The 24,708-nt window shown below is 38.4% G+C and overlaps 2 protein-coding genes across 2 annotated transcripts in view; one reads left to right on the top strand and one right to left on the bottom strand.

Moving 5' to 3' along the window:
- Window positions 1-24,708, top strand: part of mrtfbb (myocardin related transcription factor Bb) — an 83,500-nt gene that overhangs the window by 16,231 nt on the left and 42,561 nt on the right. The gene's annotated exons all lie outside the window — the stretch shown is intronic.
- On the bottom strand, window positions 1,719-23,105 carry shisa9b (shisa family member 9b). Its single transcript, XM_085271667.1, has 4 exons — window positions 22,284-23,105; window positions 19,997-20,103; window positions 7,469-7,600; window positions 1,719-5,862 (listed from the first exon to the last, which is right to left on the bottom strand). Exons 1-4 carry the CDS (start codon window positions 22,790-22,792, stop codon window positions 5,483-5,485), a joined length of 1,128 nt encoding a protein of 375 aa, XP_085127793.1. The 5' UTR covers window positions 22,793-23,105; the 3' UTR covers window positions 1,719-5,482.

Genomic DNA, 24,708 nt, shown 5'->3' with positions numbered 1-24,708 from the left:
TTGACGTAGCAGCTTGTGTGTCTTGTTCAGTGGTGGTCGTCTTTCAGCCTTTCTTACCTTGGCCATGTCTCTGAGTATTGCACACCTTGTGCTTTTGGGCACTCCAGTGATGTTGCAGCTCTGAAATATGGCCAAACTGGTGGCAAGTGGCATCTTTGCAGCTGCACGCTTGACTTTTCTCAGTTCATGGGCAGTTATTTTGCGCCTTGGTTTTTTCCACACGCTTCTTGCGACCCTGTTGACTATTTTGAATGAAACGCTTGATTGTTCGATGATCACGCTTCAGAAGCTTTGCAATTTTGAGACTGCTGCATCCCTCTGCAAGATATCTCACTATTTTTGACTTTTCTGAGCCTGTCAAGTCCTTCTTTTGACCCATTTTGCCAAAGGAAAGGACGTTGCCTAATAATTATGCACACCTGATATAGGGTGTTGATGTCATTAGACCACACCCCTTCTCATTACAGAGATGCACATCACCTAATATGCTTAATTGGTAGTAGGCTTTTGAGCCTATACAGCTTGGAGTAAGACAACATGCATCAAGAGGATGATGTGGACAAAATACTCATTTGCCTAATAATTCTGCACTCCCTGTATAAGGATATGTCTCCAATCAGCCCTCTATAGTTTGGGTACTTTGATGTGTTTTGGAGATGTTTTTCCAAAGACGTATGTTTTTTAATTTAAATGCAAAGTTATTACCAAACACATAAGAGAGGAAAAAACAACAAAATATTTTCTCTGTTAAGTTGTTCTGTCCTTTTATGCTATCATAAACATAACGCCCTGGGTCTTAGTTCTTTGCTGAATTGATTCATCTCCTTTACTTATCCAGGTTTTGAAAGATGAGCATGAGTGTGTCACATGAGCGTAGGAAAGGCCACAGTTAAAGAAATTTATTTGCACAGAGTGTAGAAATTGTGTGGCGTAAATGAGTTTACTTGTAGCAGATTGATATTATTGATATTATTTAGTTAATATACACACACACATTTTCATATCTTAGTGAGGACATCTCATTGACATAATGCTTTCCCTAGCAGCTTAACCTAACCATAACCATCAAAAATGAATGCCTAATCCTAAACCTCAGCCTAAATCTAATCATAACCTAATTGTAACCCTGACACTAAAACCACATTTTGAGTCTCAAAAATGCCTTCAAACTCATAGGGATCCAATGTCAGCATTATGTCTTAATGAATTGAGAGATACAGTTTCACTGGGAGCAAAAGTAGCAAATCATCTAGGTTTTAAGAATGTGTAAGCACAAGGCAGAGTTTAAATGAAACATTACTTTAATGTTGACACTATAATCACACTTCACTTCTGTACAGCTGGAGCGCATTTTTAACAGAAGGTCCCAAAAACTGCAATGTGTGTGATATCAAAGTGGTCTTTTGACATAGCTCAAAGGTTCTTCTGTGTTATGATACCATCTGGTGTGGTGTTTGAGAGGGGTGCGTGTGTGTGCGCGCGCGTGTGTGTGTGTGTGTGTGTGTGTAGAGAGGGGACAAGTATAAATTAGGAACAAAAAGACACAATGTGTGACAGTGTGTGCGTGTTTTTAAAGCACCAAAACTGCTACTGTCAACTGAGCGCTCTAGAAATGTTTCTGTGATTATGTGCTCGTCACTTTTAGTGCTGCCACAGTAGGCCCTACCATATGTCAGGTGACTGTCTTCCTATTGCAAAAGAAAAAGTCAATGAGAAAACAAGTTATAAAATGTTTAATGTGTAAATTTTATTACATTTGTTCCTGGAATGTTAGTGAAGTCTATTAAAGCCCCAGTCGAACAGGCCTAGAGTCCAGTCAATGACCCTCTGGCAACCTTCCATTGATAGGAAGGATAGCGCTCACTGGAGGTCGTTGAGAGTCGCTTTTGGTTGCTAGCAGTTTGCCGCGGTCACTCATAGTGTGGGAGGAAGATGTCAACTTATCTACAAATGTCTGCCAATTGTTCACTTTCAGTGAGTAAAAGTTGTGACTATTGGCTAAAACCGGTACAACTTTTACTTTGAAGGCAAAGTACTCCGTTTCAGTTTTTAATTTGCTGTGCACTTTTTCAAGTTTCATACAGTTTTTTGAGTAGTTGGCAAATATTTGCAGACTAGGCAGTCTTTGTAACCAATTTCACCTAGTGACTGTCAGAAACATCCAACAACCACTCACCAAATGGTCGGGGAATAAATATTTTCCTTCAGTAACAGCAGGTTGTCAGGTGGTCACTGACAGATCTCCAGGCGTGTGTGACTTAGGCTTAACTACAGGTGATTATTGTACATGTGTGCCTGTGCTGTCTTGTAGAAATCTTGTATGAACATTAGAGCAGTTGCACATACAAGGACACTGTCATGAACCTTGAACCACAGTGAAACATTACTGGATTCAAGGTTTTGCAGGGCACCAACAACATGGGAACTGCAGTTCACAACACAAAAATAACATATGGAAAACGTTCAACGAGTTGCTCAGAAACTTCCCAGTACATGTTAACCACTTCAAGAAAAAGTTCATTTTTTAAAAACAAAGTAACCCTGTACTGTACATAACACATGACAGATAAAAGATAAAATAGGTACTCAAATGCATCTTATGATAATGAAAAAACAGCGATCAAACAAATTGCAGTTATCATTGTGAACAACACTGTTCATAGGAGCGTTCTTTTAATCTTTACCAATGCTGCAGTCCAGATGTGTATTGGTCACATTATGCTTTAACTGGCAGTATAACAGTAGAGCTTCATGATTAAATGTGATGTGCTGTAGTTAAATATACAGTAAGTGATTTAAACAGTATTGACGAGGTAATAAAACATTCACGAAACAAGAATAGTCAAAGATTGTGACTACTCAGTATTGATTAAAAATCTCAACTGACCTTTGAATACTGTGATTATCAGATCAGGTGATTGCTGACACAGTTGATTAATTAGGTGACATGATAAGCTAGTTCAGCCCACTAGATATGTGTAATGGAAAATAGTGCATAAAGTTTGATTGGAAGTGTGTGACAATACGAACAACTACCAAAACACAACAATATGCATATTTTCTGGCCTTGTTATATTTTTTGTTTGGTAAGATGTGGACTCGAGAAGACATAAATATATCTTTACACTAGCAGTTCCCACTTCCCACTTGTGTGGCAGCTCTGAGAACATCCCTGTCCTCAGCTACCTCAAATAGTCAAATGCATGAGTAAGACTTGCATGGAGGCAGGCGTGAATGTCCTTTTGTATTGCTTGGCTGTGAATTCAGCGTAACAAATGATCAACGGCACCTGAAAACCCTGTTTATTAAAAACCTTTTGCCATGTACGGTAAAGAAAAAAAATTCAGTGTATGGCAAAAATGTTCCTATTGATTCAGACCTGACTTGGAATATTTCATTGTAGTTCAAAAACACCTTTGAATACCCACTTACATTGCTTCACAAGAATTTTACATTCATTCTGATTTATTATTGGCCTCTAACAGTCAACTAATATCACTTGTATTTAGACTATCCATACCACGTACATTCTTTAAATGTCAAAATTGGGATTTAAGTCACAAAAATAACATGTTAAAAAACCCAAAAGGTTCAACTATAATGCAAACATTTAAATTACTTTTGTTGGGAGCATAATACATTACTAAGAATAAAACCAGTTTCCGCTCTAATGCTGGGTTTTCAAGTACAAGATTTTCTAGGATAATCACACATACTGATACCGCATGAGGGTCTATTACACCATGACAACACTGGTTTGATTACGCCACAGCTACTGAATGTTTCTCCAAGTTGTACGTCAGTATTGACATGGTTTTCTTTCAAAGTAAGACAACCACAACTTTAAAAAGGGAAACTACGTCAAATTTAAATGAGTCTTAAGTCATTTAAGTAAACATCAACACTTTTACAAACTGATTCATCTATGCTTTATCAACAAACACAGCTTTTGAAAATAGACGGGATTTTGGAAACAGATTGATTCTCCCCGTGAAGGGATCTAGTATGTAAGGTATGTTTGGCAGTCTGGCATCCACAATTTTCAAGATATCATGTTCAAATGGTGTTTGATAGCAGATACCAATAATAGCTCAAGCTAATTTAATTCTGGTGAAAATCAGATCAAGCTGGAGTTACGCTCTCTGAGTGCTCTTGTTTCTGATTGTTTTTCCTTTTAAATAAGTACAGCTATTATCTTGCCCCAGTCTCAAAGGGCTCCCACCGTTTGCTAGGGAAAAAGTTCTCCAGCTGGTTGGTGAGCGGTTGCTGGTAGTCACTATAAAATCAATTGCTAAAACCTCTTTCATGTAAGCCTTGAGATCAGACAGTGATCACCTGGCTACTAGGGAAAAGTTTGTATTTTGCGATGAGGAAATGAAGCTGCTAGAGGTTGCTAGCTGTTGCGAGTGTAGAATTTGCCACAAAGAAGTTTTTGATTTGGCACTAAAATCCTGTAGTTTGCACGGAAGATGCCGGCTTGTCTGTGAAACTGTGAAAAGAGCAATGCAAATTTTAAATGGAGACCCTTCGCATTTAAAGTAAAAGTTGCGCCTCTTGAAACACCTTTTTTTTTGCAGCAATTAGGTTCAACTTTGAAGGTTATTATCATCCGTTTCCAGTTTCAGACATTTTCAAATTTCACTACAGCTCAAAGTATAGTAATCGTTTCCAGGCAAGTCGGTGTATTTCATGCAAAATACGGGTAACTGCAACAATCGGCTAGAGGTCAAAGCATTTGCAGAGAGGTGTCCAGAGCAGCATCCTTTTTTGTGACCAATTTCACCAGTCAACAGCTGGTTGGGGAATACACAGTTTTCTCTGGAAAACTCCAGCTGCCAGGGTTTCTGTGCCTGTGTGAATAAGTCCTTAAGTTGGACTTTAGAGATATTTAGTCTCATGTGAGGTTTTAGATTATCTCATATTCAGAGTATGGTACAGATTTGTATAGACTGAAAATACAAACCCTGGTCCCTGCAATTGGTCCAACTTCCACTGGATATTAATCCGTACTCTTAACACATGAACAGTTCCCAACATTTTTAAACACTATTCATTATCTAGTGAAGCATTTCATAAAGATCCCACCAACCACAGGCTATTCCACTCTGATTAGATAAACATAAACCTCTTTTTTTTTTTTTTTTTTTTCTTAATAGAAGTTACATAATACGCTTTTATTTTAAGGTCCTTTCAGTAGATACTGGAGATAGTACTTAATGTGTCACATCTCATCACTGTACTATAAGTTATGTAACTTTAGCAGTTTGATTATGTGAATATTAAACACAAAATATTCATTACAGTGCCCATCTGAGGCACGGTGTTAGATACAGAGTCCTGTCAAAGTACACTTCACCTCGTGACAGTGTCATAAATGTTATCCATTACAAAGACAGAGCCACATACTACAGTTCACACTGCTCTCCTGTAACTACATCTGGAGTCTGCAGACTCATTATAAGCCTGACGATTAGGCAGTCGTTCATACTGTCACTTCTGTCTTGCTGTTAGTGACATAGTATGGTTGTGGAGGCATGTAGCGAATGGTGTCCAGCTCCTTTTCTGTGATGCAGAGTTTCTTTGGGCCATAGCTCTGTCGGAGTCCCAGTGTGTCCTTGCTTTCCCAGGATCTTAGCACGCCTGGACTGGGAGCACTGCTGGCGCTGTAGTACAGTGACTGGGAGCTGTGGCTCTTGGAGCTTTTATACTTGTGTCCATTCTGCTTTGACAGCTGTCTGGGAGGGCTGTAAGGATTGCTCGGCTCTGGCTCCATATCCACACCTTCCATTGGAAGGCTACCTTTGGCTGTCATCTCAATCACTTGTCGACGGTTGTTGTGAAAGCTGTCATTAGCTTTCTCCGCTAATAAACACAAAAATAAACAAGAGATTTATTGTAGCAAAAAGTGTGTGCGTTTGTGTCATCATCATATATTAGACATTGTTTACTAAAACAATAAATATATACAGAAAGAAATCTTTGATTTGGCAAAAGTGATGCTGTAATTGGCACAGACACACACACAAGCATATCCTTGCACCAGTGAAACACAAATCATTGTTGGTATAGCTCATATATTCGGACCACAGAGCCTCTTGTGTGCACACAAGATGCATCACATCACCATCCCCTCATTCATTTTTGTTTTGATTGCTCTTGATTGTCTCCTGTTCCTGCTCTCATTTGCTAAGATTTGCTCCCTAATGATAAGTTCGTTTGACGGCACTTCAGTGGATTAGCGGCGAAGAAGCATCAGCTGCTTGTGCCATCACAAAGACTGCGAGCAGTGATTGGACCTCGTTTCACGCATGCTGATAGCTGTCATCTCTCCCATGCTCAGGTCCGTCAAACAGAGCCAATTGATTTCAATGGAATCTAAATAAAGCATTGCACTTCTGTGTTAATAGCATTATGCACAGATCTACAAATACCATCACTAGAGACTTGGATGTGATCGGGTCAAATTAGGACTATTTGTTTGGAATTATTTTTTCCTTCAGTAATCAATGTGATAAGTAGTTGGTTAACTATAGTTCATTCAGATTACTGATAAGGTTAATATAATACAGTGGGAACAATACATTTCAAAACTGAGGTTTTGAAGTTGGAGTTTATTGCTCTTGAGGATATATGAACACACCAATCGAACAATAAAAGATACTTGCTAAATACATACCACTACAATATTGTTACTTAAAGTGGAACTGAGAAGTGATTTTCTTTTCTTTACCCTGACATTAAAAGCATGTCAAAAGATATTTAAAAAGATATTTTTAGCCACGTTTCTAAGTAGTACTATTTTGACAGCTTCTATAATTTCTTGTTTAAAGTGCTGCTTGTCCAGGAACTGGCTGTAGACTTTCCAAAATTAGCCCATGAGAAGAACAACAAACTTGCTTCTATAAATAATCTTTCAGTTCCCCTCGCTGTTGGCATTGATGGACGGTGGATTAAATCACAAGGATTTCTGACAGCAAGAGACTTGATAGAGATTCAAACCAACTATTCTCCTTTATAATAACAAAAAAGCACTTGTAAAGTTTTACCGCTGTATTATGTAAGTAGTATCCTTGGCATGTAGATAATAATCAAATAAGAAAAGCTAGATGTATTAGATAAATTGTTGATGTTAAACTAAAAAGAGAGAGATGTCATCTTACTCTTTTCTGTCTGTTGATATGAGCAACTTTTAACACCAATTTTATTGAAATGCCAAAGAATATTTAATGAAGATTTTCATCCAAAATCTTTGCCTCATTAACTTCTGAACTTGCCCTCATGGTTACTCATATGACAGATTGTTTCAGCTCACTCACCCTGACACTCATTATAGATCCAGGGAAATCCTCATTAATTATGCAAATTGCATTTATATCTGATGTAAGATCCTACCTAATAAAATCAAACAATGAATTTCAAGTGCTTTTTCACCATATGTTTTTTTGGTTTGTGATAAACAACCTCTTACCCACAGCCTTGAGTGTGGTGTACTTGTTGAGATCCTTTGGGTCCTCATATGGGCTGATTATTGGTCCCACACCTGGATATGGCTGACTTACCAGAGTTGGTACATGAGCTGCATTGTTCATCTGGTTGCTCTCTAAAGAAGGGCAATCAATAGTTATTAATGCAGAAACTGAATTACAGTTTCCTCTTTAAGTGCATTTGTAAGCAAGATGTCAACAAATTTAAAATGAGTCATAATAACACAATAGCTTTATTACTGTAGCAGTTTTCAAAACACACAGTTTCATGGATGAAATAGACATTAAAAAAATGTACATTTCTACAAGCATGCAGTCGATCATGCGGCCTTCCATTTCTTCATTCTTCCATACATGCATTTGCTCTGAGCTATAGGCAAAAATTAATGCAATAATGGAACAGATTAAGGAAATACAAGCCTATCTATGTGAGCGCATTGCAGCCGTTTGAAACGAACTACTGATTCAGGTGAGCTGATTAGCTGAGAGGGGCTGATCTAAAGTTGAGGCGCTACAACCTCAAAAGTATGGTTGATCAGGTGTTTACAGAGGACCAACTGCTGGGAAAATAAAATTCCATAATGCCTTGCCTTGGATGTAATTTACATGTAAATAATAACATTTCAATATTGCCGTCAAATGAAATTTAGAATCAGTGTCGGGGAACAAAAACAGGAGTGATGTGCAGGTTTTTAAGTTTTTATTAGCAGCTTAGCTTTTGTGTTCTGTGCTAACTGAAGACGGGCTAGTGGCTAGGTTTGATCTTATCACTGATAATAAGTAACTTTGCTTTTGCTACACGCATTAGCTCTTTCGACATATTTTGACATAAATATGAAACAGAAATTACAAATGTTGGGTTTTTTTCAGAGTATGTTTAATTCAAGTGTACTAGTACTAGAAACTGCAATTCCTCTAGTGGCCATGCTATTAAATAAATAGCAAATTAGTCCTTACAGACAGACAGCTCAATCCAAAAGTGTTTTGTTTTGGTCTCTATGGATAGTCGAAGGAGCTTGGAAAGAAAAGTGTCTGGACTTCTTTAAGTTTCCTTGAAGACGTTTCACCTCTCATCCGAGAAGCTTCTTCAGTTCTAAGAGCAACAGGTGGAGAGCCCCAAAAGAGGAGTGAAAGAAGCCATCTATGTCCACTGTGAGCGACCATCTTTGAACAGAGGCGGTGGCTTACAACACCAACTGTCGGCCATCTATAATCCACTTATGAGATCCCTTCCCAGACGCCTTAACGCCCACTCACATCCTGGGCCATTTGACCTCAGTAAATCACATGATAGGGTGGGGCCAGGTTTCACCTGAAAACTTGGCTGATTGTGACCCACACCCGTTTTCGCGCCCTGGCTCGTGTGATTAGGTAGAGAATCAACAGGGGACACTCCCATAGGGTTTAAAATCTGGGACTCTCCACCAGTTGCTCTTAGAACTGAAGAAGCTTCTCAGATGAGAGGTCAAACGTCTTCAAGGAAACTTAAAGAAGTCCAGATGCTTTTCTTTCCAAGCCCCTTAGACTACAATGACCTGGTTGACTGAGAACCTTCACAGACACATCTCCATGGATAGCTTCTTAGATAGTGATTTTGATACTAGAGTTAGGGGCATGGCTACTTTAAAAGGTACTTGATCATGTTTCCGCAGTGCTTTTTTGAGCTTTATGGTTTGCAGTGTGGTATAGTCTGTGCACAAAGTTTATGCTTCAGGTTTTATGAATGAAATTTTTGTATTTTATTCACTTATTTAGTCGTGTCTCAGTCAGCTAGTGATGTTCAGTGATGTCAAACTTCCAAAAAACAAATCAACTGTCCAGATGTGAACATATAGGCTAAAACATGAAGTGTTTTCTTTGACCTGCTAGTGTCACTTTCCTTTAAGTAGCCTTTTCTTGGGGAGCCAGCTGTAGAGCTGAACTGCGCTTTGTAAAACCATCCTAATCGTATAGTAGACATCTGGTAAATTAAGGGGTGCACAGCAGATAGACTGGCCCCCTGCCTACTGGCATGACAGAGCAAACAGATGTTCAGAGTGTCTACTCCTACTTTAGATTGGAGAACGTACCAATTCACAGCCGGCTGTTTGAGGACTGCGCTGTGTGCTGTGTTGAATCTGATTAGAGATATCAACATGCTTATGGTTGTACATGTTGTGGACAGTTTTAATTAAATGTTTGTTTATTATATTTATTTAAGTTTACAAAGTTTAAAATGCAATGATTCCTTTAGCCCCATTGGTCTAGAATACATCTCATAAAAACAGATCATTAATACAGAAAATGGGTTAATTAGGCTCCTATTCCCCACTGGTCAGCAAGAAACTTTATTACTGTGCTAATTAATTCAGAAAGTCTCAAATTATCAATGCTGTCTCATGAAATGATGCAGAGGACAGCTGCAACAGATACTTCACCATAGACAAGGGGAGGGTATAATTAGTACGAACAGATTTGGGGATTTTAAATAGCAAAGGATTAGTGGTGCCACAGTGGTCGTTATATTATAAAAATATCTATATATCAAGCTTTCCTTTCCTGGGACTTAACTTATTCAGTTCAATAAAAACTAAAGATCATCTGTGATCAAGGACATTTTACAGTAGTTCACTAAAACAGAACTAAAAAATTAAAACTAGTTGTAAAAAAAGTTTTTAGTTAACTAAAAATATTCAAAAAGGCAAAAGGTAACAAAAAAACAATATTTTGTACTTGCAAAGCTAATTGAAACAGGAAACAGTTATATTTCCGTTTTTGTCTTTGTCAGTGTGGTCAAATTTTTCAACAAAATGAGCATCAGGATGACAGCATGACATAAGAGTCCAATAAAGTCAGTGGAAACAAATCAATACAAATCAATATGTGACCCTCAACCTATGAATTAGAGGTTTAAGGTCATGGTCTGAGCAGGAGACTTCAGTAGAGATGTGAGTTGACAGTCCAGTCCTTGTACCTGCTCATTTTCAAGTCACTGTTTTTACTGTTAGTGAAGCCAGTTAACACTGACTTATGAATCATTCAGGCATAAGAAAGACACCTAAGTCAAGAAATGACATGGTATTGAATGTGTCCATAGCAGATAACTTAGCAAAGAATTTTAAATGGTCTTTTCTTTCAGTCGTTTGGCACTTTTTTATCAGCAGCCTGTTGCAAGGAAGAAACAAGTAATTTCCTGTACAGTATGTCCTCAATATTTTTAAGGAAACTGAAAAAGTGGAGGTCAAAACATTAGTGGTGACAAGTCTAATAGAGTGATGAATCCAAATGTACCAATCTTCTCAAATTTGGGGTCATAGGAGGGCTAGAGCCTATGGATGGATATATGGGTTCCTGTTCCAAGCTGACATGACTTTGTTTTTTTCAAAGTGTACAAAACAAGTCAGGAGAGACGTACAACAGTGAGCGTCTGCAGCTGCGGTGGAGGCTCTGTCAAGGTTTAGCTGTTGGGGGATATGCTGGAATTATGAACGCAGAAAACTATCATCAGATTTTGATCCATCATATATTACCATTTGGAAAAGATCTGATGCAGTTTCTTCACTTTTCACCATGCCAATGACTCCAAACACACTGCTGGTGCAGTAAAACTGTCCCTGAATAGAAATACACAATGGAACATGATCAATCATGGACTGGTCCTGAAGACGTGAAAACGGAAAACATCAGTGTTGGTGGTGAGGGTGAGGATGTAGGTAGGAGGGAGGACTGCGAAGCTGTCGGCAGCCAACATTGTAGATGCCGTTAAAATGATCTTTTCTTGGTAAAAGAAAAAAGAAACCACTGTTCTGTGTGATGACTCAAATGACAGGCTCTCAAACACATCACAAAAGAGCACGAGGTCTCAAATACCATTGTCCAAGTGAAGACAACCATATTGACCATCTGTAAAATAAGGGGAGGAAGAAAAGGTTCTACAAGACAGAAACCTGGTCCTGTTTCAGTTATTCACTATCTCGGGCCAGCTTAACAACTAGCCTATTTTATTTTTACGGGATGTTCCTCTATTAATTCTGCTTATCAAATTCAGGGTCCTGGGGAGGAGCTGGTGGATGGATAGATGGATGCAGGAATGGATGGGTTCCTGTTTCAAGCTGACATGACTTTGTTTTTTGCACCTTAAAATCCTATGAGGCAGATTATTTATGTATGTATGCATTTATGTATTTATTTATATTTGTCTCCCCTACCTTGAAAACTGAAAACACCAGATGGTCCCATTTCAAGTTGTTTTAATAACCGGAATAAATTTTTCCCCCAAGGTGTTCTTTTTAAAAAAATGTTTTTTCATGGGCTTAGCAGGTATTATTACATCATGAGACCCTGGTGTTAAAGTAAAACTACAGTATAATGGCCATCCTGTAGTTTGTGTCTTGTTTTGTCTGTCCATATGCTTCATGTACATGCTTCATAATTCATAGTTGTCCATGTATGCAAATAAATATTCTCTCGGTCTCTATGGATCGATGGAGTATAAACGCTTTAAACGGACTGTGCCATGCTTCCTGCTACCTTTAACGTCACCAAGACCTGGTTTGGAATTGAAGAGAAAACAGTGAAACAGTGGAAGAAAGTCCAGCCACATAGTCACTGCTGGTAAAAATAGTCAAAACGTTAATACATTTAATCAAATCCCTACATTAAATCTGTCTGGTTTAAATTGCTGTCATACTTTTTTTCTGAGCTTATTGACCTGTTTCAGTTTCATACAGTTGTTGTAAGTGGGCCAGCCACAGAGGCTCTCATTCAGCCTGATCTTGTTAAATCTCATGGATTAGAACTTTTGCTTTCATACCCAGAAGTTACTTTACTTTTAATAAAAGCAATCGGTTTACTCTTTGACATACATGTTAAATGACATTCCTCAATTAAATATAGTTCCATGTAGTGCAATTTTCTTTTGGATAAGCTATTATCTGTGGAAAACTGTCCATGCCCTCATTTGTTGGGCCACAGTCTCAGGCAAGTTTGTAAGTGATACCATTTGAGCTGTTTCACCTGACTTCTGTTTATCTGATACTCCAGCCAAGGTCAAAGTCTAGGTATCTGCTTAAAGGCAGAGACCACTGAGAGTAAATATTTTAATTCCCATACTCTGAATGCTTTGGTAAAACTGTCATTTCAACATTTGTCATAAACATTTGATCTTTTCTGTGTCTGGAGGTCTCGAGTAAATCAAATTTCCTCTTGAAAAATGGACACTAAAATTGAAACTGGGAGCTGATTTTTTTTTTTTAGCATCTGATGTCTTTTTCAGGATTCCAAACTCAGCATCATTAAACTGATGTACTGGTGTGTACTATTGATTATCTTCCTCTTTATTGCATATTTTACTCTGATTGAGTGCCATTTGAGCTTGCACTGTTGTTGTAGTCACGGCTTCTGTGTCAGCTGCTGGTGGAAAGTAGGCCACTTCTGAAGAGTTGTAAGGTTAAAGACTCAATGGTTGATGCGGGAAATAAGTGAGTTAACACTCCAGACACAGACACCTCCCTGGAACTCATAAAAGATTTAAGAGAGTATTTTGGGAGCTGTATGCCCCAGAACAAATGGTACAAGGAGAAGTTTTGCTCTTATTTACAGGCACCCTACTTTCAAGTTGGTAATGAAAATATTAATTTCTTTCTGATTGAATATCTTGACGTTTCTACCAGATTTATGAAAATTTGAATTACCAAACACATTTATATATTTATTTCAGTTTATGTATTTAAACATTTGTGTAAATTACTTGATCAAATTTGAGCAGCAGTTTTCATTTAGGCATGTAGACACTGTGAGTACAACCTGACCTCCAAATAGCAGCTCATATGCCAATCATTACAACCAAGATGCAGAAGAGCACTTCTGACCGCACAACACAAATGTTGAACATTGAAGTGGATAAGCTACAGCAGCAGAGAACCACACTGGAAATGGTCAGTTAAGAACAGGAAACTGAGGCTACAATTCACACAGGATCATCAAAACTGAACAACAGAAGATGGGAAAATGTTGCCTGATATGATGAATCTTGATTGCTATTGTGAGATTTGAATGGCAGGATCAGAATTTAGTGTAACTACCAGTCAAACATTGATTCACCATGCCTCATATCAATAGTTCAGTCTGCTGCTGGTGGAGTAATGGTATGGGACATATTTTCTTGGTGTAGTTTTGGCCCCTTAGTACCAACGGAACAACATGTAAATGCCACAGCCTATTTCAGTATTGCTGCTGACCGTGCCAATCCCTTTATGACCACCGTGTACCCATGTTCCAGCAGGATAATACTTCATATTACAAAGCTCAGATCACCTCAAACTGGTTTATTGAGCATGACAATGAGTTAACTGTACTTAACCAAATCTTTAAAAGAGCACCTTTGGGATATGATGGAGTGGGAGATTTGCATCATAAATATGCAGCTGACAAATTTGCAGCAACTGTGGGATGCCGTCATGTTAATATAGACCAGAATCACTGAGGAATGTTTCCAGCACCTTGTTGAGTATGTGCCAAGAAGAATAAAGCAGTTGTGAAGTCAAAAGGGGGTCCAATACTAAGAAGACTGACCTAATAAATTGGCCAACGAGTATGGTTTAGTCTGATAATTATTAAGTGAGGATTACTTAGTGTACAAAGCTTCATTGTTTTTTTTTGTTTTGTTTTTTTAACTAAAGGCATTAAAAAACTTTGTACAAACTCAGATATTGAAAACATGGTGAAGTTAAAAGTTAGTTAACTTTTGTTAGTTTTCTTAACATTTAAGTACATATAGTGCTGTGCAAAAGGTTGAGGAAGTTTAGGTATCATATTATGTAATCAGAGAAACATTTTATTGGTCCCAACTGCATTTTGCATCAAGACAGCACCAACCACAAACCCACAGCCAAAATTATAAAGCTCTATATTCAGTGACGACAAGAACAAGGAGTGCTGCAGCAGATGGTATGGCCCACACAACGCCTGAGCTCAACATCATGGAATCAGTCTGGGATTACATCAAAAGACAAAAGCAATTAAGACAGCCTGGATACACACAGAGACTGATAAGTTCTAGAGTACTTGGGACATCCTATCCACCAGTGTACCTGTGAAAACTGGTGATGTTTTACAACTGAAGTGTGTTCTAACATTAATTTAATTTAGGAATGGTTTTTGTATCTTAAAGAGATTTTTTATTTACAATAAAAGTTGTAAAACAAACTTTTTACAAAAAAAGTTTGCTTACTGCAAATTATAACCGCTCGTGTTTTTCAGGGCTTCCTCGCTTATATTTTTTATTAAATCTCCAACAATCAATTTGAATGTAATAATTTGTTATTTTAAAAAAAACTGAGCTCAGCAACATAAACAAGAGATTCACACAGAGACTGGTACGTAAGTAAGTAAGTAAGTAAGTGTGGAATCCTTTCCATTGTAAAGAAAAGACACAGCAAACAAGACTCACTATATTTGACTCTACTATAAAGAGATGACTTTATGAGTGCCAATACAGAGGACTCACCCCAGGTTGCAAGAACATTTCATAATTCTCAAGAAAATCCAGATTAAACTTAGTAAATAAAATGTGCATAAACATCTGCAAAACTCTGAAGCAACATTCTTAGGACAGATGCAGCAAAGATCAACCTGTACAGGAACTAGGGGAAAAATATGGAAAACGGACTACGTGATGCATGGCTATGTATAGTTTCCTATGCCAGTGAGTCACAGGTGTTTACTGATGCGATGGAAGACAGGTGCAGCTCCATGAATTTGGAAATGCTCTGAAAAGCTATTATTTTTGCCGGATGCAGTAAAGTTGACTGGAATGTGTGTCACAGTACGAATGAGGAACCCAAAATATACTGCAGAAGCAACCTGAAAGATTCAAGGCCAGGAAATGTAATATTTGTTAATGGTCTGCAGAGAAATCCAAAGTAAAATCCTTGAAAACAACATCAGATTTTATGCAATCACTGGCTGCAAAGGATTCATGATAAATTATTATATTATATAAAAACAATTATATAAATAAAGAAATAATTCCTCAACAGTTATTACAATATAATGGTTTACCCCATCATGTGTACTTTAGATTCTGCACTTTAAGATCATATTAAGCTCATATTAATCTCATAATGGCAACGCTCCTCAGAGTATTGGCCAGTCAGCTATAAGTGAGAATCCACAACTGAACTTTCTCTCACCATCCAAATAATTTTTCAGGTCACTATGTAGTCACATAGTAATCATCTTCTTTGAGCCTTCTCTACGAGTTTCAGAGTACAGCATGTGGCAGGCGGAAATATAACTATAGGTACACTCTACATTTGGTAGCTGTTTCTCAGCTGCTGTCATAAGTAATGCTGCTGAAATACATTTCTATCTGAAAATGAGGAAATGGGCTGTCATGCACCAGTGGAGTGTTGGCACTGAGTGGAGACTTTGTTCTCACTGGCTGACTGCCTGGAGTAAAAAGAGGCCACTCTTCACAATTACCCCCATGTACTCGGATGTCCAGCAGGACAAAGATATGATAGTCCCGGTAGCCAAAGAAGCCCTTGTCATAAAGACAGTGTTGCTGGTGTCTTAAGGAGAATAAGAGCTCATAGCCCAGTTTAACAGATTTCTATTATCTTTGACAGGCAGCAGATAAAGACGGGTATCCTACGGAGATTTACACCTCTATCTGTAAAATACAGTGGCTTGGGCATGCCACTAGAAACCACAGCTGTACAAGATGGGTACATGTGTCAAAAAATACCACCTCACCTCATGTAACCTTCCAGGGTTTGCTGTCAAGAAAACAATCATGACTCTTCTGTTGCCACCTCAATTACACAGAGTCCTTGTCATAAATTTCTAAGCTGCTGTGCTCTGAAATGGCATGTGCAAGGTCACAAAATAAAAGCTGCAACCGTCTTCTCCTCAATATAGTTAAAAAGTAGAGACTAACTGAATAAACACAAATCGTATTAGCGCTTTTGTTGTTTCTTTGTTTTGCTTTGTTTGGTTGGTTAGTTATTTGTCCTGTGAATGCAGACATCTCACTTCAGTTTCAAAAATCCCCTTCTGCCTTGAAATTGTATGAATGCACTGATGTATAAAAATACACTTGTACGTGACACATCACGCACAGCGGTCTTGTGTTAGCAATATTAGCATGATTGGTGTGATTGCATAACATTTCTTCAGCCTTTTAATACACCTGATTGCTGCTATTATACTATATTTTAACTCTGTAATGCCAAGTGTATTATGTTTGATACATTAGTTTTTGTGTAAGTTTTTGCGATGTCTACAATCAACAATGCGATTTTTTTTTTCACAAAAAAATGAAATAAATTGCACAACACATTATAAAGCAATAAATTGCACAAAAATGCCATATGTAGCATATTATATTATATATTTTTTCATAAGGTTCAGTAAGCACTCTAGTTTAAAAAGGAGAATTTTCTGGCATTTATTTTGTAGTTGAGGCTTTACAGAGATTTAAAGAGATTTAACTCGTGCTTGTAAAGTCCTCCAGACCCTCTCTCTGTTTGTCATCTAAAAATGAATGAGAACATTTATTACTATTCATCACTCATCTGTGATCATCTTGGATTTATGTCTCAACATCTTAAAGTTGACAAGTATGTGCTAAGACCTAAAAGATTTTCTTTCTAATCACAGAATTCATGTTTTCACTAATTAGAAACCCTTGCAAAATAATAAGGGTGCACTTGCTGCGCCCGTAAATTCTACTGAGAAAGTGCAAGTGTCTGGGCCTCATTAATGATAAATTAACAAACTGGTGATTTTTATTTCCACCTGAATTTTTTTTTTTTTTAATTAAGAGAACCATTTACCATAAAATGGCAGAGCATCCCTCATTCTTTATTTGAATCAGAACCTAGCTTAAATCATGTTATTTCTTTTACCTCTAACTCATACTTCCCAGTATATACTGTATAATATTGGACCTAATCAGTATCATGTCAGTGTTTATCCTAAGTTAAGAGTTTGGAATTTACTTTTTAAAAGTCAGATGTCTGGCTGTAACAGCTTTTCAAAAATGAGTGCTGTTTGACTGTGTCTGTAAAACCTTTTTTATTACAATGGCATTTGCCATAATTATCCATCTCGTTGGGGCGTGGGGGTGCAAAGAGACCTTTACTGGCTGTAGCTGTTGAGGCAGAAAGTAGGTTGGCAGTAAGCAGGTTAGCATTAATAAGAACTCCTTTCTGTCTGTGTGCATTTGTGGGTGTGTGTAGGCGTTGGTGCTGACGAATGAAAGAATCACGGTGCAATATAATGGCCGTGGCATACAATATGTTTTGGCAATGGAAGAGCTCAAGGTTGTCAGTATGAGGGTATGACTAATATGTTCGCCAGGCTTGAGGATATGGGATTTTTTTTCCCCCTGCTTCCGATACTTCCGGTTCCGCACATTTAGGCCAAAAAGAAAACAAAAAACATACAAAGCTCACAGTTTCATATTTGTATTTGAAACAGTTAAGACCTTCGAGGGTGAGCTTTGTGGTACAAAGCAATTAGTCGCTGAAAGTGGGAATTTACTAGAATTAAAAGCTTATGATGGCAACATGAGTTAACAGATATTACCCATCCATCCTGTGTGCTCAGATACTGACACAAATTAAATTTTTTTTAACTGTTTACTGAAACATATTTCAATTATAGTATATAATGGACATGTACATAATTTGTAGACTCTTAGCTTTCCTTTGGAGGTATCCGCTTTTGAAATTGGATGAAGGTTTTAGGAGTTTTAGCTCCTTAACTTGTGCCACCCTCTTTTTACAGGGACCAAAGTATTTGGACAGTTGACTCAAAGGCTATTTCATAGGCAGGTGTGGGCAACTCCTTTTTTATGTCATTATCAATTGAGCAGATAAAAAGCCTGGAGTTGATTTGAGGTGTGGTGCTTGCATTTGGAAAATTTTGCTGTGAACAGACAAGATGCAGTCAAAGGAGCTCTCCATGCAAAGTGAGACAAGCCATCCTTGAGCTGCAAAAACAGAAAAAACCCATCTGACAAATTGCTACTGTATTAGGAGTGGACAAATCTAAGGTGCCGCACAGCAAGAAGGTCCTGAGTTCAATTCCACCATCAGGCCGGGGTCTCTCTGTGTGGAGTTTGCATGTTCTCCCCGTGTTTGCGTGGGTTCTCTCCGGGTACTCCGGCTTCCTCCCATCGTCCAAAGACATGCAGCTTGTGGGGATAGGTTAATTGGATAATTCAAATTGTCACTAGGTGTGAATGCGAGTGTGAGTGGTTGTCTGTCCCTATGTGTTAGCCCTGCGACAGACTGGCGACCTGTCCAGGTTGTACCCCGCCTTTCGCCCTATGACAGCTGGGATAGGCTCCAGCACCCCCCGCGACCCTGAAAAGGATAAGCGGAAGCGAATGGATGGATGGAAATCTAAGAGAGCACTGGTGAACTCAAAAGACCTGGACGTCCACAGAAGACAACAATGGTAGATTGTTGTGAAGAGAAACTCCTTTACAACAGCCAACCAAGAGAACAACATTCTCCAGAGGATAGGCATATCGATATCCAAGTTTATCATGAACAGAAAATACAGGGGGTTTACTGTCAGGTAGAAGCCACTTATAAACCTCAAGAATAGAAAACCCAGATTGGACTTTCCTAAAAAAAAAATATTAAAAATTAAAATATTAAAAAATATATATATTAAAAATCCAGCACGGCTCTGGAAAAACATTCTTAGAAACCAAGATCAACCTCTACCAGAAGGATGGCAAGAAAAAAGTATGGAGAAGGTGTGGAAGAGTAAAATACTGCAGAGGCAGTGTGATGGTTTGGGCGTGCGTGGCTGCCAGTGGCACTGGGACACTAGTGTTTATTGATGATGTGACACAGGACAGAAGCAGCCAAATGAATTCTGAGGTGCTCAGAAACATACTGTCTGCTCAAATCCAACTAAATGCACTCAAATTGATTGGGTGGCATTTCATAATACAGATGGACTGACCCAAAACATACAGCCAAAGCAACCCGGGAGTTTTTTAAAGTAAAGAAGTGGAATATTCTTGAATATTCAAGTCAGTCACCTGATCTTAACCCAATGGAGCATGTGTTTCACTTGTTGAAGACTAAACTTTGGATAGAAAGCCCACAAACAAAGAGGAACTGAAAGCCACTACAGTAAAGGCCTGGCAAGGCCATGAGATCAAGACTTCAGGCTGTCATTGGCAACAAAGGGTTTTCAACCAAGTATTAGAAATTAACATTTTATTTTCAGTTGTTTAATTTGTCCAATTTCTTTTGAGCCCCTGAAAAGAAGGGATTGTGTTCAAAATCTTTTAGTTCCTCACATTTTTTATTTCATATCATCTTTTTGTTCAATACACTAAATAAAACTGAAAGAATGCCCTTCAACTACATCTGAGTTGTTTCATTTAAAATCCACTGAGGTAATGTGCAGAACCAAAATTAGAAAAACATTGTCTCTGTCCAAACATGTATGGTCCTATGATATGTATGTGCATGTAAGTAGATATGTATGCGGCTACTTACGGAAACTGTTAGTTGTGAGTCTGGTTTGTATGTTCTCATAGTGCTGACCGAGTCCAGCGTCGTCTGTATGTTCTGAGGCAGGATGGCGGATCACATGTGCAAGAGCTCTGAAAAGATGAAGAATGTGAATATGAACACATACATGAAATACGTGCAAAAATAAAATATAAGTAAAGATCTGTTTAACATGTTATATAATCCATAGCCAAATCTACTTGGGGTTAAAGTTGCAAAAATGGTTTTCATCAACTTTTCAGGAGACAATTCACAGTACTAAGGTCGCAGGCTTTGTTTCTGCAGTTTTAAGAAATATTGCAGCCAGTGATTGTTGCTCTTCTAAACATCTGCAACACTACTCTCAAGAGACAGACTGAAAAATAACTGAGGCTAAGTCATTCCAACTTTTAGTTCTTGAAGAGTTAAAACACTGGATCATATCTTGAAAGCAAATCTTTAGACCATGTTTGCCTCCTTAAAGCTTCCACACGTTACATCCCACATGCAGAATTTTTCTCTTTTAAGTCTTAGTCCTTGTTTGGCATAAACCAGATGTCATCAGGGCTTGGAGTTAGGTTGTCAACACTGCTTGTCAGAAGGTCGAATATCTTCACACACACACACCTTTCCAGCAGTGTATTGGGGAGGGTTGCATCTAACTATTTCTGTAACATTTGCACTCATTTCACAGCGTGACCGCCCTGCTGTGCAGAGGTGAGAAAGGAGATGGGATTTGATCTTCTCTCTCTATCTTGATTTTTTTTTTCATTCTTGAAAATAACAGAACTATTTGTGTCATTTTATTGTAAACAAACACATGCTGCACTGATAGATGTGAGGGAGGTCTTAACAGAAAATATCTGCTGCTCTCCATTAAATTAAACTAAATGCACCTTACTCTCTACAGCTGTTGGCTTGGAGAATCGTTATACACCTAGTTTGATTTTAACTACAAACCTCTAAACCTTGATGATATTTATGGATGTGATGTTTTCACATCAGCAATTCTGTCCTCAAACACATCTCACACTTCTCACAACTCTTGTGGTAGTTCCTGCTGCAGTCTCCAGGACCATGTTTTGCCATGAATACACAAATAGACTCACAAAGTGAAAAGAATACTAGCGCTGCCTCTGTAGCTGTCAAACATACATGCAGAGGACAGGGTCTTTGCAGACAGATACACAAGCACACTTGTAGTGGGAGATAAAGTGAAGATTACGTTGTTGTTAAAAAAAAATACTCGAGATTTTACGAGCTATACACATGCATGGATTTTGACTAATTGAGGCATTGAGGGTTTTTTTTCCTAATTTCTTTTAAATAGCTATTTGTCTGTGGTACTCATAAATGGAGTAACTATGTTTTTAGGGTGGTCTGCCTCTTGCAATTATGACGCATGAAAAAAATTGTGAATTGCATTAAATCTTACAGTAAAATCCACTTAGACTCATTCTCAATCAGAATTTAGTAAAGGTTACTATGACCTCACCTCTTTCCTATTGTTCTCTTTAAGGAAATTTCTACAAATTGGGTAGAAGGGTTGATTCAGTTGAGGCTTACAGATTACCTTGTAAGTCAAGAGTGTACTTCCAATAAAACATAGATTTAATGGGATACATTTGTGTTGAAAAGTCATCAACAAACATAGGTGTAAACAGACACAAGCGGTTCGCTGATGGTGATATCCTGGACTGCTCCTTAAGTCTCTCAGAAGGTCGTTCTTCCTTTAGTGCAAAATCACTGTGAGTATATATAGAGCATCAGCCCTGCATGTGTTTGTGTTTGATTGAAAAGCTGTAAATACTGCAAGCAAATAATGATGCAAGGCATAAGTCCCATTATAGGTCACCGGCTTGGTTTCAGTTGTAATGTACTGAAAATAGGCAGAGACCTAGTTTTCCAAACCCAATATAGATTATATCCATTTTTTTGTATTTACCATCTTCAATCTCGCTATAGATAAAGACCAAAAAGCTAACATTCAGCTTTATATTCTGCTTTATAACATTAACAGACTTAAGAATGAGGAAGATGTTTCTAAAGTCCGTGCGCTACCTCGGGTTGATAAGACTCATTTAGCGTGTATTTAAACAGAATCAATGTCCATATAAAAATAAAACAACCTGTTGCTTTGACTCGTTCTTGATATAAAGTTGGAACATTCTTTCCATACTGACGGAATTTGTCTAACTTGGGGGCTTTTAAATATTTAGACAGATTAAAAACAAAACAAAAAGTCAGAAACTGTAATCCAGCAGAACCAAAAGTTATTACATTTGTAGCTCACCTTGACATGTTTTCTCTGTGTGGACGCTGCGTCTTTTCCAAACCAAGCTTGGTGAAAATCCCTATCAGTGCCATAATGGCCACGACCCCGCATATGACATAAACAATGAGGTTGGTTTTATCCTTCGCGGACTCGAGCGCTACGTCCACTTTTGGCGGAGGTCGCCCTGTCATCATCCACGGTGGGGTGTCGTAGTTCTTACAGGTGGTCTGGTCCAGTCGGGAGCTTTTAAACGCGCAGCAGAACCTGAAGCCACAGGTGCCGCAGCAGTACAGGTAGCTGCCCGTCCTGCACACGAACGGCGGATCCCACTGGCCCATCACGTCGTAGTAGCCACGGCACTTGTCCTCCACGTGTGGGGTCTCCGTGACTCCAATCTCAGCCTCCATTGAGTCGTTAAATCCGGGTATAATATAGTCATCGATAGTTTGACCGGGTTCGCCCTCCGCATCGCACACCATAACTTTCACCAGAAAGTAACCGAGCAGCAGCTCAGTGCCCCGCATCATTGCTCACTTATTCCGCCCTGCTTGACGCCCTGGCGCGCTCTCACAAACTCGCAAGCATCTTCCAAGGAGATGAGATACAGCCATGCGTAATCGGGAAAAGGCTGATTCCAACCTCCATGCGTAAAAACAATATGCCACTCTGTACTTTTTTCTTTCCTTTAACAACAACAGCAAAACGATTGTTGTGGAAAAAGCAGTTCAGACACCCAAAGGGTCGCTTATAGTAGTAAATAGTTGGAGAGCATCACCGAAGCTGTGCCCCTGGCTGCGCTGGAGGGTGTCACACACCTCTGAGGCTGCTCCACTCCACAAAGCCGTCAGAGACAGAGAGAGTGGGAGAAAGACAACGCAAAGGACCCTATGAGCATGTGAATTGGGGGAGAGAGCGAGAGAAGGGAGAGAGCCAATGGGAGAAAGAGAGAGCGATGTGCAATAGCGCTAATTACAAGCCGTGACAGCCCATTATTATCGGGTTGTGTCGTAAAATCGTCTGTAGGCTACAATTCGTGATCCACATCAACCAAAAAAACAGTCATTCCAAGCAGTCATTTCCAAGTTTAGTTGGCAGGGCTTTGATGTGTAGAAGCAAACGGTGTTATTATTGAGCAACTTAGTGATGTCTGCACAGCAGTGCAATGATTGATGGTTAATGAGAAATCATAAAGTAAATACGTTTTCAGGGAAGCTCAGCCAGTGTAAAAAATCTACACAATATTCTGTATATGAAAGAATTAAAACAAGTAGCTTTTCACAGTCAATTTTATTTTGTCCATAAAGATAAATGATACACAGAGTGTGTTACATTGTTTAGTCGACAGTTCTGATTAAAAAAGTGATGGCATCCATTCAAACCTCTTTCTTGTTTAGGCGTAAGGTCATGTTGAAACAGCCGTGACCTTTCAAGTTGCACCACGAAAAAAATGTCATTTGATCAATGACAAAAGAGTCCCAGAAATCATGCATGAGAAATTAGATTTAAATCATTTTCATCAACACACAAATGAGGTTCTAATAAATCTCAGAAGTTTTCATTTCCTCGAAGTCTATCCAAGGAGAAAACGTTTAATTTTAGCAGTTTTAATTAGAGCGGTAACCCTCCTGCCCTCTGTTATTGTCGCTTCTCCCACACGATTGTAACACAAGTGAAAACTATCATTCAGGGTGTGTGTTTTTTCCTGCTCCACAGAAAACAAGCGCTGTGGAGAATTTATCTTCTATCTGATAGGTGTAAAACTCCATCCAGCTTTTGGACCTGAATTTAAGATTAAAGCACTTTTAATAAACATTTTATTTTAATAAACATTATAACCTGTTTTATCATAAAAAAAAAATTTACCATTTGTTGACCTCAGCTATTGATTACTAATCAAAAGGACGATGAATGAGTCTCGACAAGTATGGAGCTGCAAAAAAAAGAATGTGGCAAATTATTTTTAGACAAATCGTTTCATCTAAACTTATGATTAGTGAAAGGAGGCATACCATCTGCCACTTGAGAATTCTCACTCCTCTTGTTTGATGTTGAATCATCTTAGGTATGGAAGGCTACTTGTATTTACAGTTGGCTGTCAGAAGAGTTTTTGCTTGTCTTTGTGAATCTTTAAAGTTTACTATAAATAGTTATACACAGTCCCCAGGGATGAATCTTCAGAGTTCCAACAAAGTGCAGGCAATGAAGTTTTATAAGGACCAGATCAACTCCAGATAATAAATTTGTATCTATGTATTCCTGTGAAGTTTAAAATGCTACATTAATGCTCAGTGAAAAAAGCACATTCTAGTTTTATTGCTCTTTATTCCCCCCCCATCAGTTTGTATTTTTTTTTGATGATGGTGACACTTTTTTTGTTGTTTTAGTTTTTTCTTTACACCTTCTTTAAGTAGATGGCTCACTAAAGAATTTAACAACCAAGTGA

Source organism: Mchenga conophoros, linkage group LG4 (assembly GCF_057382185.1).
Source record: "Mchenga conophoros isolate Kocher_MC1m ecotype Shallow Benthic linkage group LG4, M_conophoros_male_GT1.1, whole genome shotgun sequence".
In the NCBI taxonomy this organism is placed as follows: domain Eukaryota; kingdom Metazoa; phylum Chordata; class Actinopteri; order Cichliformes; family Cichlidae; genus Mchenga; species Mchenga conophoros.
This window is presented reverse-complemented; position numbering and strand designations above follow the sequence as displayed.

What these genes read in the sequence shown, in the direction of transcription:
- shisa9b (XM_085271667.1), bottom strand. Translation starts at nt 22,792, where the DNA reads ATGATGCGGGGCACTGAGCTGCTGCTCGGTTACTTTCTGGTGAAAGTT. An exon ending in CACAGAGAAAACATGTCAAG is followed by an intron (nt 20,104 to 22,283) that starts GTGAGCTACAAA and finishes TCATCTTTTCAG; the next exon opens with AGCTCTTGCACATGTGATCC. An exon ending in ACTCACAACTAACAGTTTCC is followed by an intron (nt 7,601 to 19,996) that starts GTAAGTAGCCGC and finishes GCCCTTCTTTAG; the next exon opens with AGAGCAACCAGATGAACAAT.